The sequence below is a fragment of the Dermacentor andersoni genome, chromosome 7 (genome assembly GCF_023375885.2).
Source record: "Dermacentor andersoni chromosome 7, qqDerAnde1_hic_scaffold, whole genome shotgun sequence".
In the NCBI taxonomy this organism is placed as follows: Eukaryota; Metazoa; Arthropoda; class Arachnida; order Ixodida; family Ixodidae; genus Dermacentor; species Dermacentor andersoni.
The window spans coordinates 162,515,904-162,528,489 of NC_092820.1; the positions used below are offsets into that span (position 1 = coordinate 162,515,904).

Consider the following 12,586-nt stretch of genomic DNA (forward strand, 5'->3'; position numbering starts at 1 on the left):
CATGCTGTCATCTTCTCCGCTGCAAAATGATTTCCAGACTCTAATTACCACTTGCGGTTTTTCAAATACAATTTCTACAGCAACACGCATAACTGTTGACAGTGCCTCCTTATTAGATGTGTTCATATCAAATATAAATATTCATTCATTAGAGGCCGACGTTCTGTACACCGATATCAGTGACCATCTAGGCATTATTCTGCTAGTGAGTAAAATCAATCGTGTGACTCAAAAGACTAAGGAACCAGTTTATATTCAATCAATTACGCCATCAAATCTGGAGGCTTTTCGCCATGCCATTGCTCAGCAAACTTGGGACAGCGTTTATTGTGCACAAGACAGCGACTCTGCATATTCCGCTTTTATTAATATCTTTAAACCGTTGTATGATACGCATTTTCCATGCAAAAAAATTACGAGGCCACCTAAAGCGCGGAAACCTTGGCTGACCCCTGAGCTTCTTGACATGATTAAACAAAAACATGTTTTATATGCCAAATTTGTGAAATCTAGGGATGAAGCCTTGCTTAAGGTGTTTAAGAAATACAGAAACAGTTTAACAAATAAACTTAGAACTGCCAAAAATGCTTATTTTTTTAGGAATATTTAGTGACCCTGCTAACCAACGAAGTGATGTACTTTGGCGCAAATTGAATGCCTTGTTACAGCCTAACTCTTACTCAGCTATTCCTGATATATTGGAACATGATGGGCAACAAATTTCTGGAGATGCATGTACCAAACTCATTTAATGAAGTCTTTACTCTAGCACCGCAACAGGACCTAGAACATAGCCTAACTAACTACGCTCAGTTTCTACCAGTAAACAGGAATGGAGCATCGCTTTTCCTTGCTCCAACTACTCCCCCTGAAGTTTTTTCGTGTATCAGAGCTACAAGCAACAGCAAGTCACTAGACGCCGACGGTATTCAGATTCGCCCAATAAAGTATGTGCTCGATATTATAAGCCCTATTCTAGCCCATGTTTATAACTTAATATTATCAACAGGTGCCTTTCCTAAGAGAATGCAAATTACCCGCGTTGTTCCCGTCTTTAAGCGCGGTGATAAAACAGCATTAAATAATTATCGGCCAATATCAATAATTCCAGTATTTTCTAAGGGCATTGAGAAAATAATGCATGCGCGATTACTCTCATTCTTTAACCGTCACCATTTGATTGCAGACTTTCAACATGGTTTTAGAAAGCACCGCTCTACGGAAACAGCCCTCCTGAGCCAAAAAGAAATAATTTTAGATGCATTCAGCCGGAAGCATATGGCACTAGGCATATACATAGATTTCTCTAAGGCTTTTGATTTAATTAATCATTCCATCCTTCTTAACAAATTAGAAATGTATGGTGTACGTGGAACCGCCCACTCGCTTATGACATCTTATCTGTCCCACAGATCACAGTTCGTAGATGCCAGTAACTCAATATCTTCAAGAAAGCCAGTTATCACTGGTGTGCCGCAAGGAAGCATTTTGGGCCCACTTTTATTTTTGATTTATATAAACGACATTGTACGCTGTACAGATAACGCTACATTCGTTTCGTATGCCGATGACACAACCGTTTTTATTACAGGCAACGTGGGAACGGATATAGAAATAAAGGCTAATAAGACGCTGTCTGACTTAGAACGGTGGTCCGTGATAAACTGCTTAAAAATCAACCCTAAGAAAACAAAAGTTATCTTGTACGCGCCTAGAGGAAAGTTGTTGACAACTAATATGAATTTGAGTCTGGGCAGTGAGCAGTTAGAGATAGTGGATACCGTTAATATCCTTGGGGTGCGTTTTACAAAGCACCTTACCTGGAATGAGCATGTTGATCATCTCCAATCTAAATTGTCATCTGCCATTGGTGTTATTGCTAGTCTGCGTCACTTACTCCCGACCAAGGTAAAAATAATGCTATACAATGCTCTGGTGGTATCTGTCATGCAGTACTGCGTCATGGTGTGGGGTACAACTGGTGTAACAAACTTGCACAAACTACATTTGCTACAAAAAAGAGTTGTGCGTTACATAGCTGATGTCCATTATACGCACTCCACAGAACCACTTTTTTCTAAATATGAAATTCTTCCTGTATTTTGTTTTTACAATTATAGGTTGATGTTGTGCTACAAAAATTTCGTAAAATTTGGCATTGATACAATTCATCTGGCAAAACATCGAGAAAATACAAATATTCGACAGACCCGACATAAAGAAATGTGGTTCGTACCCACCCCAAGAACCTCCTATGATGAGCAATCTTTATCTCATACATTACCTTCGCTTTTAAACCTATTAGACCGACAAAAGTTTGATCCCTCCAGAAACCGAAACTCTCGCATTAAACGTTTTTGTCAACTTATTTATTTGCAAGACTAGACCATGCCTTCTAATTCTCCTAATTTTGTTCCCCACTGTTATTTATGAGTGTTGATCATTTCTTGCCGTCTTGTTTCACTCTGTATTACCCGTTACATTGTGATGCTTTTTTTCATTTCTTGTGTATGACTGGCTGTCATCTTGCTGTTATGCCAACTTACAAGGGGTCGGGACCTCGTCAAGCTGTCCGAGCTTTTAGTCCTGTACTCCTCCTTCTTTAAGGAAATAAAATGATTGATTGATTGATTATTCCATGCACGTTTGGCTTCGTTGCTATATGGGATTACAACGAAGGCGCCAAATAAAACAACGGACGTAGGAAGGAGACACGAGACAACCACATAGGCGCACTAACAACTGAGCGTTTTATTTCTTGAAACAGGAATAAATACCTGCTGTCAAGGATCAAAACAACAAGAGAAAACAGGGCCGTCATTTGCATCGCACAAGGAAACCACAACACAGAACAACTTCTAAGTGCCGCTCCCAAGATAGGCCAGTTCCTTTGTCGAAAGAGAAACTGAGGCTTCACTGATGCAATCATCACCACGCTTTTTGATCTCAAGCGCTTCCAATATCTCCCTTGTCAGTTGATCATCAGCTCTGTTCAAAACACAGGTTCTATCAAAATCTGTAATACACTTGCGAGCCTTACAATGCGCACTTATTTGACCGGAGAGCTGGTTTTCCATCTTATATCGATGCTCATGCAATCTATCATTCAGACATCTGCCCGTTTGGCCCACATATGATGAACCACACGACAAGGGAACCGAATAAACTACTTTCTTTACACATCCGACATGCTTCTGCTCATGTTTTTTTGTGCACACCTGTTTATTTTCCCGATGACCTGCATTCACCTTGGCACCCATCAAAGCATGACGTTTCGGGGCGGAAAATAAAACCCGAACACCTGCTCGTTTGCCTACTTTTTTCAAATTGTGAGATATGCCGTGGACATATGAAATGATGGCACACCTGGTTTCAGAATGTTCACAAATTTAGACCACCTGGGATTCTTTAACGTGCACTTAAATCTAAGTACACGGGTGTTTTCACATTTCGCCCCCATCGAAATGCGGCCGCTATTACTTCTACGAAGAATCTAAATGCTTAATTGAATAATTGACATAATTAAGCGGATTAATGTTTTAGTTAAGCGCTTCAATCTGCAAACTGTAGCGTGAGTTCGTTAGGCACATCCACTTGGAACGAATTCTCAGGACTCCACCAGTTTCGAAATAAAAATTTTCAAAGTGTCCGAGGAAATACGTGGGCGTTTCAGTTGCTTTTGTGCTTCAATGCAAAGACCAGCATTTTCCTAAAAAAAGTAAGTGGAACAGTGCATTTTTACCGCAGCAATGACGGCGCATATATATCGAAACTAGTGCCATCCTCAGAATTCATTATAAGTTGATATGCCTTCCAATCTCACGAGCTACAATTGATAGATTGAAATATGTGCAGTAAAGTAATTGTTTAAAGTCAATTAGTGTGATTATATTTTATTCAATTAAGTATTTTTATTTATCGTAGTAGTAGTGGTCGCCTCATTGAGTAATTTAGATGATGAGTTAGAATCATGCTATTCGCCAGATGCAATATCAAAAATTTGGTGCCGCTGAAAAAAAGAAACGCCCTATATACGATAATTCGCTATATCCGTGGCCTTGGCGAGATCTCAGAGGCCATAGGAGGATTTAGTTCATTCGCAGTGTGATTGAGAGCAGCTTTGCAGCGACGCACAAGCGGGAAGCCGGGTCGGCTTTTTAAATACGAACAGCTTAATTTGGAACTTTCGCGCGTGTGCGTGATCGGCGGCTGTATGCATTCTCCGCCGAGAGAACGAGGAGGGAGTAGCGCCGTAGGGAGCAAGAGAGTAGAATTGCTTTAACCATGGCTTTAACTGACAGTAACTCTAGAACAGAGGGCTGCCACGGAGGCTTGGCCAGCGGCATGAGTAGGTCACCGGGGGAGAGTGATAGCCGCCGGTGTCTCCGGACTTCGCTGGTTGGTCGGAGAGGCGCTGACGGCCTGCCAGAGGTTAATGAACCTTGTAGGGCAGCGAAGCGGCGGTTCAGAGTGCTGCTACGATGTCTGTGGAAGAAGGGGAAGAGAACTAGGAAAAGCGACGTTTGGCCTCGGCGTCGATGGGAGGCCACCACGAGCGCCGAGGAACGAGAAGAAACGTTGAGTCAACAGTGGATTCAGAAGCTATTCGCTTATTATTGCGATAGCCATTATGTGAACACTCCAGGCGCATATCTGCCGTCGGCGTCGCCGTGAGGTTCCATATAAAGCCCTAGAGCAACAACATAGTCGCCGCGCGCCGTATGCTGTATGTATCGAGCCGGCGATCGTGGATCAATCGCGCACGCAAGCGAGGGAAGCGGGGAGGAAGGGCTGCCACGCGCGCCCGCCCGGGCCGCTGTGTCTTGAAAGCCATCTGTGACGGGGGCAGTGTCCGGCCAATCACTGTGTTTTCGCGACTTAGCTCGCGTTGATGCGAGAGGCAGCACGAAGGTCAAATCGCTCGCTGCTGTTGCCGCGCTTCCTCGTTCTATTGCGTTCTGACAGCGAGTTTCTGCGGTCATCGAGTGAGATGTGTAAATGTTTGCTTGTGCTCGCTTGACGCCATGCTTGTTAATTTATTAAGGGGCCTATGTTTGCAAGTTTATGCGGCGGATGGAACTACAATACTTCGTATAGCTAGTTGTCTACCAATTTACTTTCGCAATCAATGCTTCACCTTTCGGGCGAAACTACGACTTTTTTGACAGTCATGTTCGATATCTTCGTTGGTTTCTGTATATATTTTTTTATAATTCCAGGACTTTCTTTTAAATAATTTTTTTTATAGTTCCAGGACTTTCTTTTAAATCATTTTTTTAAAATAATTCCAGGTCTTTCTTTTAAATGCAGAAAAAGGTGCCACGTGAGAGACATAGCATGCTGCAAATAATTGATCTAATGTTTTCGAGTATATATGTTATAAAACACTGTTCACTCACCTGCTATAAGTATATCAAGTAAATGCTTAAATAATCATTACAAAAACCAGTTAATTTGGAGCCACCCAAAATAGGATGGGCGCTTTAGGTTGCTGCTAACCACGTACTGTCACTTTCATCCTCATGAAAGGCTTAGCCTTGTTCTAAAATAATTGCGCTTGGTAGCTGGGACACCTCTGACCCCCTCTCCACGCACACACACTACGGAGCAGGGGTTGTAATTTGTGAAAGTGCTTTATAAACCTTGTAATAAGGTTTGGGTCTGCTGACTATTTTCATGACACGGTCGTCCAACTATTCTCATTTTATCATTAAAGAACTCATTTATTGTTATAACAGCTAGAGCTTAGAGGGACAATACAATCATAAAAAAGGAAAGGTTTCTTTTCACAAATTCTAACTCGGAATTTCAATTTGAAATCGCTCCCTCTAAGCGCCTTCCACATGCAGCAACCGCCATTTTGGCATGGCTTGTGTGACGTCAGGAAGTGCGGGGTCACCGTTGTGTCGTCTGGTACGAAACAGTCCGAAACCATAACGGACGTCTTGTTCTGCGCGATCTGGCGCTCAACGGTGCAGCAAGGGCGTCGCCGTTGAATTGTGCCCGCAAGTCTTTCACTCGTGCGATAGGGGCAGCACAAACTAGAGAACTCTTGCAGAAACTATGCCGAGCTGACCAACATAGTTTCCGCAGAACGCCACAACCAAAGAAAGCTTCGCAACTGGCGACATCAAATTATGATTATTGTTGTTGTTGCTTCCTATCACGTATGTGCACGGGCTCCTAACCACTATGATGGAGAGTCGGTCAAGAAATGGATGGATTATTCTAATTTATAATGAATGAGTTTCCGAATACCATTTTGGTATGGTTTCGTGCCTTGAGTTATGGCTCAACTCACTACGGGGGATAGGCAATGAATCGGGCGGTAGTAGGGAAAAAAAGAAGAAAACTAAAAGAGAATAATGCAAATTAAAGAACTTTGTAAAGGATAATAATCGTCGTTAATGTGAATTTTACGGATATAATAAAGAGGTACTCTTATTGTTGGCATTTATAAAAAAGACACAAAGAAAATTAGCGTGGCGGCCTCTTTGTTTCACTTATAAACACTAAATATGGCCTTACATACGTTCCTATTGCAGTAAACTATAATGCCGACGCCCCACATGAGAGCACATCAAGAAGCGTAAGCCCCAGCCCAATGATGATGATGATGATGAAAACGTCGGAATAAAAAATTGGTGGTTAGTCTGTCTATTCCGAGAATCTGCTAAATCTCCAAGTTGGCGAACATAAAAGTGAACTGCAACAACCTGACGGCGAAAACACAGAGAACACTAAGGATTAAATTCTTACATGCGGTTGACCCGCATTTACACTGTCTACATTGCCAGCTAGACAGACCATCAACTCTTACGACGCATCGACACACTTTTACATCGTCTCCGCCTCGGAATTGCTTACACCGAGCACGTATTATTTTGAATCAAGCGTGCAACCTTTCCAACATGTGCATGCTCGACTGACCCAACCACACCTCACATAGACAGCGCCCTGAACGAGAACCGAGCTCACTTGACTCGCATAGGCCTTTCTCTCATTTGCATCTCTCTCTCTCTCTAGGCCTTTGCCCTTCAAAAGTGCATCACAAAGCTGTGAAAGAACTTCAACGCTTCTTTGAAGACGCTGGCATTTATGACGATGTTTGACTCGATACTGCGTCGTGAATAATTGTCTCATCCGTGCATTTAAAACACGTGCTCACGGACTTACACGGACCTGTGCAAATGAGAATTTCTCGAAAGAGACTATCACTATCAGTGTCTTAGACGCCTCTTACTTTCTTAATTATTATTTTTGGAGCATTACCTAATGCACGCATTTATGTTTACTGAACTTTTTAATACTATATGTTATTAATCAAGCGAAAAGGGATAGCCGTCGCCAGCAAACGGCGACAACTACTGCCCTGCTTATTTTAGTCTCAATAAATAGAGACGCGTGATGAATGGCTTCGCAAATTATCATCATTGCCATTTGCGCGAGAGAGCGTGACAGAGCGTGAGAGAAGGGCGCGAGAGGGCGTGGCGAACGAACGCGTGAGAGCGTCACAGAAGAAGATCAAGCGAAGAAGCTCAATGATCGCGTAGCCCGACTCTCCTGTTACCACCGCCATGGCTGTCCGGACACCGATGATCCTGCTCCTCGGCGTCTGCGCGGTGGTGGTTTGCCAAGGTATATATGTGAACAGTCTTCTTTCATGCGACGTTCGCAACGTGTTGTTACAACGTCTCGACCGTGCGGTCAATATGCCGGCTGGACACGCTCTTGCTCGCAATGGCATCGTTGACTCCTTGAATTCATGTTCGCAGAGAGGAGCCGCAGGTATTACACCGCAAACGCTGGTGTGGCGCCAGCGCTTGCGGTGCTCGTGTCTCCTCTTTGTGTCCGGTCTCATTTTGAGGCCGTAGCACGAATCAAGAATCGAGCAACAAACTAGCCCGTCTAACAGCTGTACTTCCAGCATGGAGGAAAAAATAAACTAGGAGGGAGCGTCGCGTGACAATCTTGAAGTCTAGTCATAAAATGTATACAGGAGAAATAGGCCTTCGTCATGTAATAGGCAAGCGGTAGTGCATCTAGCCGTTTACCTTTGGACGCGAAGAGTTTTGGTGCCATCTGTCGCAAAAGAAAACACTTGTAATGTATGGCCTTTGAGATCTAGCAGCTGTACACATGGCTTCCTACGGATGGCTGATGGCGCCGTAAAACGGAGGTCATGTCCAGCTATTGTGAAGCCTATAGCGGGCCAAGAAACCGACCGCGGATCTCGAAAACAACGCCCTTTTAGCACTAATACTTAACTGCCGAAGCATTATGACTCAAATCTAAAGCAAATAAAAGCATATCTGTTGAGAACGATAGGGCAGATTAGTGCGTGACGACGACTTGATAGATACGAAGCGGGAGGCCGCCGCTTCGTAAAAGCACGCGTAAATGTTACCGCAAACCCTGTAATCGTATTGAATGCTCCGGCAACCTTGTGGGCGTATTCGTTCCCGGGAGCCACCGCACACATGGAGACCCCGGGGTGCTATTCTGGGTTACTATCATGGGTACTATTCTGGACCATATGTCTGGACATCGCCCAAATCCGCCATGTTGTCGAATCTGGTAATGGCCGCATTTGGAGCCAATCAGAAGGGCTCTCTGGCTCTAAATGCCGCCGTTACCAAATTCAACATGGCCGAATGCGATGTCCAGAATATAGTACTACCGGAGAGAAAGGCGGCGTCAGATGAGGTTGGCTTGCCGGGGCACACTGAGTGACATTATGCTCCCCCCTGTTTTTTTCTCCTCCTCCATGACTTGCGGCACCACTGGCGTTTTATTGTGACGTCAATTAGACGGACACTCGAGGGACATTGGCCCAATATACTTATTAGCACACTATAACGCGTTCCTTCCGAGCTGTTTTGTGTGTGTGCAGAGGTCTGAGCGAAACGGACAGTAATAATGAAGCTAATGTACTAATACTATTGCTATAGCAATCATACAGACGCTCGAGACGCGTTAATTTGCTCCATCGAGGTTCGCGTTGTCGTGCTGTCACGGTATGGACGTTCATGCGCGACCCGTGTGTAGGGTTAGAAAGCCGCTATAGGGACGTGCACGGCGTTCTCCAAGCTATTCACCTGCATAAAATGCATGAATGAAAAGTTGTCTGTTCATGGTTGTACGAGAGACGTTTCGAATGCCCTGCTTCTTCGCACATCTGCTGACAGCAGGGCGGTGAGTGACTATCCTAACAATTTTCGGTATGAGTATGGAAGGTCTTCGTTTACTTCTTCCCGTCACACGGAAACCCGTCACACGAATCTGAGTATATCGACAGGCGAAATTTCCTTTATTCCTTTCATTACGCACAAAAAATTCACTGACGATTAGGATACTCCCGAATGCGAAATTTGAGCGCAGCTCTATATGTTATCATTTCGCGATATAGGCTGGCGAAGACGATCTGCCTCGTCCGGCACGTTTCGAATGGAGTGAAGTGTGGCGCGTCTGCCTCGCTAATCAGGAGATCGCGCGAGGCAGCTCGTGGGTGACATAGTGGGCGCGATCCACAGCAGCCGCCGCAGACAGACCTCCGCTCATGCAGGGCTTTGTTTCCATACAGACGGCGCAACTCTTGCGCGATATCGTAGCCATCGTCTCTGCAAAAGCCCGTTTTGCGCGGCACTACGCTTTTCTTCTCACGCTTTCGTTCCACTAACGAAAAGAGCCGCCCTTCGTCGAGGGGAAGTTGTTTCACCAGTGGTCAGCGGTGATAACACCCAAGGGAGCGTCACATCGAGCCTTACTCCTAGCCGCTCGAGCAGTGGTCGTCGTCACACACGCGTTTACCGCGGACTGTCCACAGCAGTAGACGCCACGGACGACCGCACCCCTCCCCGTGCGCTCAAACCATGGTACACTAGAGCTTTTGCATTCCGCATCCATCGAAATGCAGCCGGGATCGAACCCGCCACCTCGTGCTAAGCAGCGCAATTCCATAGCCACCGAGCCACCACGAAGGGTAACTGTTGAGATATTCTGCAGAATTGTGGCGCGCTAACAAGGGCTCGCAGCGAAGCACAATTTCGCTGTAATTATTCGTAATGGCAGTGGCTTTCAGCGTTCTACAAATGTAATAACCGACCCATGGAAACCCTTTCGTTTACCCGCTCGTCAGACGCGGCGCATCACAGCACATGCATGCGAACCCGCAGCGACGTCAGGTGCATACCGCAAGGGATGCGTCACTCGTGTCGCTGAGACACGGCATCGGAGCTTTGACGTTTGAAACACAAGCAGTTAATTTTGACACGCTACAGTTCCTCACTCAAGCTCGGGCAATTATCGCCTGCAGCCTTCAACCTGCATTTTCGTTTCTGTCTTATTGTTCGCCTCCAGGAGCGGCAGGCAGTGGGGAGCGCCCGTCGTTGGATGTTTGGTACCTGGGCAGCCTGGACTCCGGCTTGCACGGCATCCAAGGGAGGGTCTATGCTGCCTCTGCGGACACGCTGCTGCTGCGGAGCTTCAGCTACGATGGGCGAGCACCGAGTATGTGAATACACACGTTGCAGGACATGCGTGTTGGCCTCACGCACTTCTATACCTCTTGCCCGTCTGTACACATACACACATTCAACAGCCTGATGCGAACGGTATCCTGGACAGTTGACTCAGCATACTCTAACCAACAGCAATATAACCAACCCTTATATATAGCTTTCATTGATTACGAGAAAGTGTTTGATTCAGTCAAAACCTCAGCAGTCATGCAGGCATTAAGGAATCAGGGTGTAGACAAGCCGAATGTAAAAATACTGAAAGATATCAATAGTGGCTCCACAGCCACCGTAGTCCTCCATAAAGAAAGCAACAAAATCCCAATAAAGAAGGGCGTCAGGCAGAAAGATACGATCTCTCCAATGCTATTCACAGCGTATTTACAGGAGGTGTTCAGAGACCTGGATTGGGAACAGTTGGGGATAAGAGTTAATGGAGAATACCTTAGTAACTTGCGATTCGCTGATGATATTGCTTTGCTTAGTAACCCAGGGGACCAATTGCAATGCATGCTCACTGATTTGGGCAGGCAACGCGGAAGGGTGGGTCTAAAAATTAATCTGCAGAAAACTAAAGTAATGTTTAACAGTCTCGGAAGAGAACAGAAATTTACAATAGTTAGCGAGGCACTGGAAGTGGTAAGGGAATACATCTACTTGGGCAGGTAGTGGCCGCGGATCCGGATCATGAGACTGAAATAATCAGAAGAATAAGAATGGGCTGGGATGCGTTTGGTGGGCATTCTCAGATCATGAACAGCAGGTTGTCATTATCCCTCGAGAGAAAAGTGTATAACAGCTTTGTCTTACCAGTACTCGCGTACGGGGCAGAAACCTGGACGCTTACGAAAAGGGTTCTACTTAAATTGAGGACGACGCAACGAGCTATGGAAAGAAGAATGATGGGTGTTACGTTAAGGGATAAGAAAAGAGCAGATTGGGTGAGGGAACAAACGCGAGTTAATGACATCTTAGTGAAACCAAGAAAAAGAAATGGGCATGGGCAGGACATGTAATGAGGAGGGAAGATAACCGGTGGTCATGAAGGGTTACGGACTGGATTCCAAGAGAATGTAAGCGTAGCAAGGGGCGGCAGAAAGTTAGGCGGACGAATGAGATTAATAAGTTTGCAGGGACATCTTGGCCACAATTAGCACATGACCGGGGTAGTTGGAGAAGTATGGGAGAGGCCTTCGCCCTGCTGTGGGCGTAGCCAGGCTGCTGCTACTGCTGCTGCTGCTGATGATGATGATGACTCTCCGCAACTACGCGGGGCACCGTGATTTTCAGAACCACCTGTAAGAACGTAACATTCGAAATTAACAGCAATGACACACGCATTGAAGTAAGCTCGCGTAATGAATGAGGCACGCGTAATGCGAAGGCCTGGGATTGTTCTCGACCTGCGGCAAGTTGCTTTTTCATTCGCTTTCAATGCCATTATTTACCATTATTTAATTCAGTTAGTAAGTACAAGAAATTTGCCCTATGTTTTCCTTGGTGTCTTTGTTGGCTTCTAATGATATGATTATTAAAAATCGGGCCCCTCGGTTAATCCCCCTTTCTTCAGCGAGTGGGTATGTAAGACGATATATGTCGACTTAGAATGAACTCTGAGAATGGCACCGGCTTCGAGATATGCGTTGTAAAACTTGCGGTAAAAATTTAATGTTGTTCCACAAACTTTTTAAATAAAGCGCTATTTTATGCACTGAAGCACAAAAGTGACTGGAACGCTGATGCATTTCGTCGGACACGTTGAAAATTAATGTATCGATACTGGTGCAGTCCTGATAATCCATTCCAAGCGGGTATACGCCTTGCGAACTGGCCGGCTACAATTCGTAAATCCAAATACGTGCCGTAAAACAAATTAAAAAGGTAATTAATGTGATTATGCTGTTTATTCAATTAAGCATTTTTATTTCTCGTAGAAGTAGCGGCAGCCTCATCGAGTAATTTAGTTAAAGGGTCAACATTATACTGTCTGCCACAGACAATTTTTAAAATTTAGTGCAGCTAAGAAAACACCCTGTATGTTATAAAGATCTGCGAAAGACGCCGTATGA

At 45.0% G+C, this 12,586-nt stretch overlaps 1 protein-coding gene across 2 annotated transcripts in view; it reads left to right on the forward strand.

Moving 5' to 3' along the window:
* Positions 1-7,481: 7,481 nt before the first annotated feature.
* Positions 7,482-12,586, forward strand: part of LOC126533314 (protein Skeletor, isoforms B/C-like) — a 45,353-nt gene continuing 40,248 nt past the window's right edge. For both annotated transcript variants that reach the window (XM_050180569.2, XM_055071865.1), the window contains exons 1-2: positions 7,482-7,638; positions 10,360-10,509. In XM_050180569.2, coding sequence (XP_050036526.1) covers positions 7,578-7,638; positions 10,360-10,509 — 211 coding nt within the window. In that variant the 5' untranslated portion in view covers positions 7,482-7,577. The remainder of the gene's footprint in view (positions 7,639-10,359; positions 10,510-12,586) is intronic.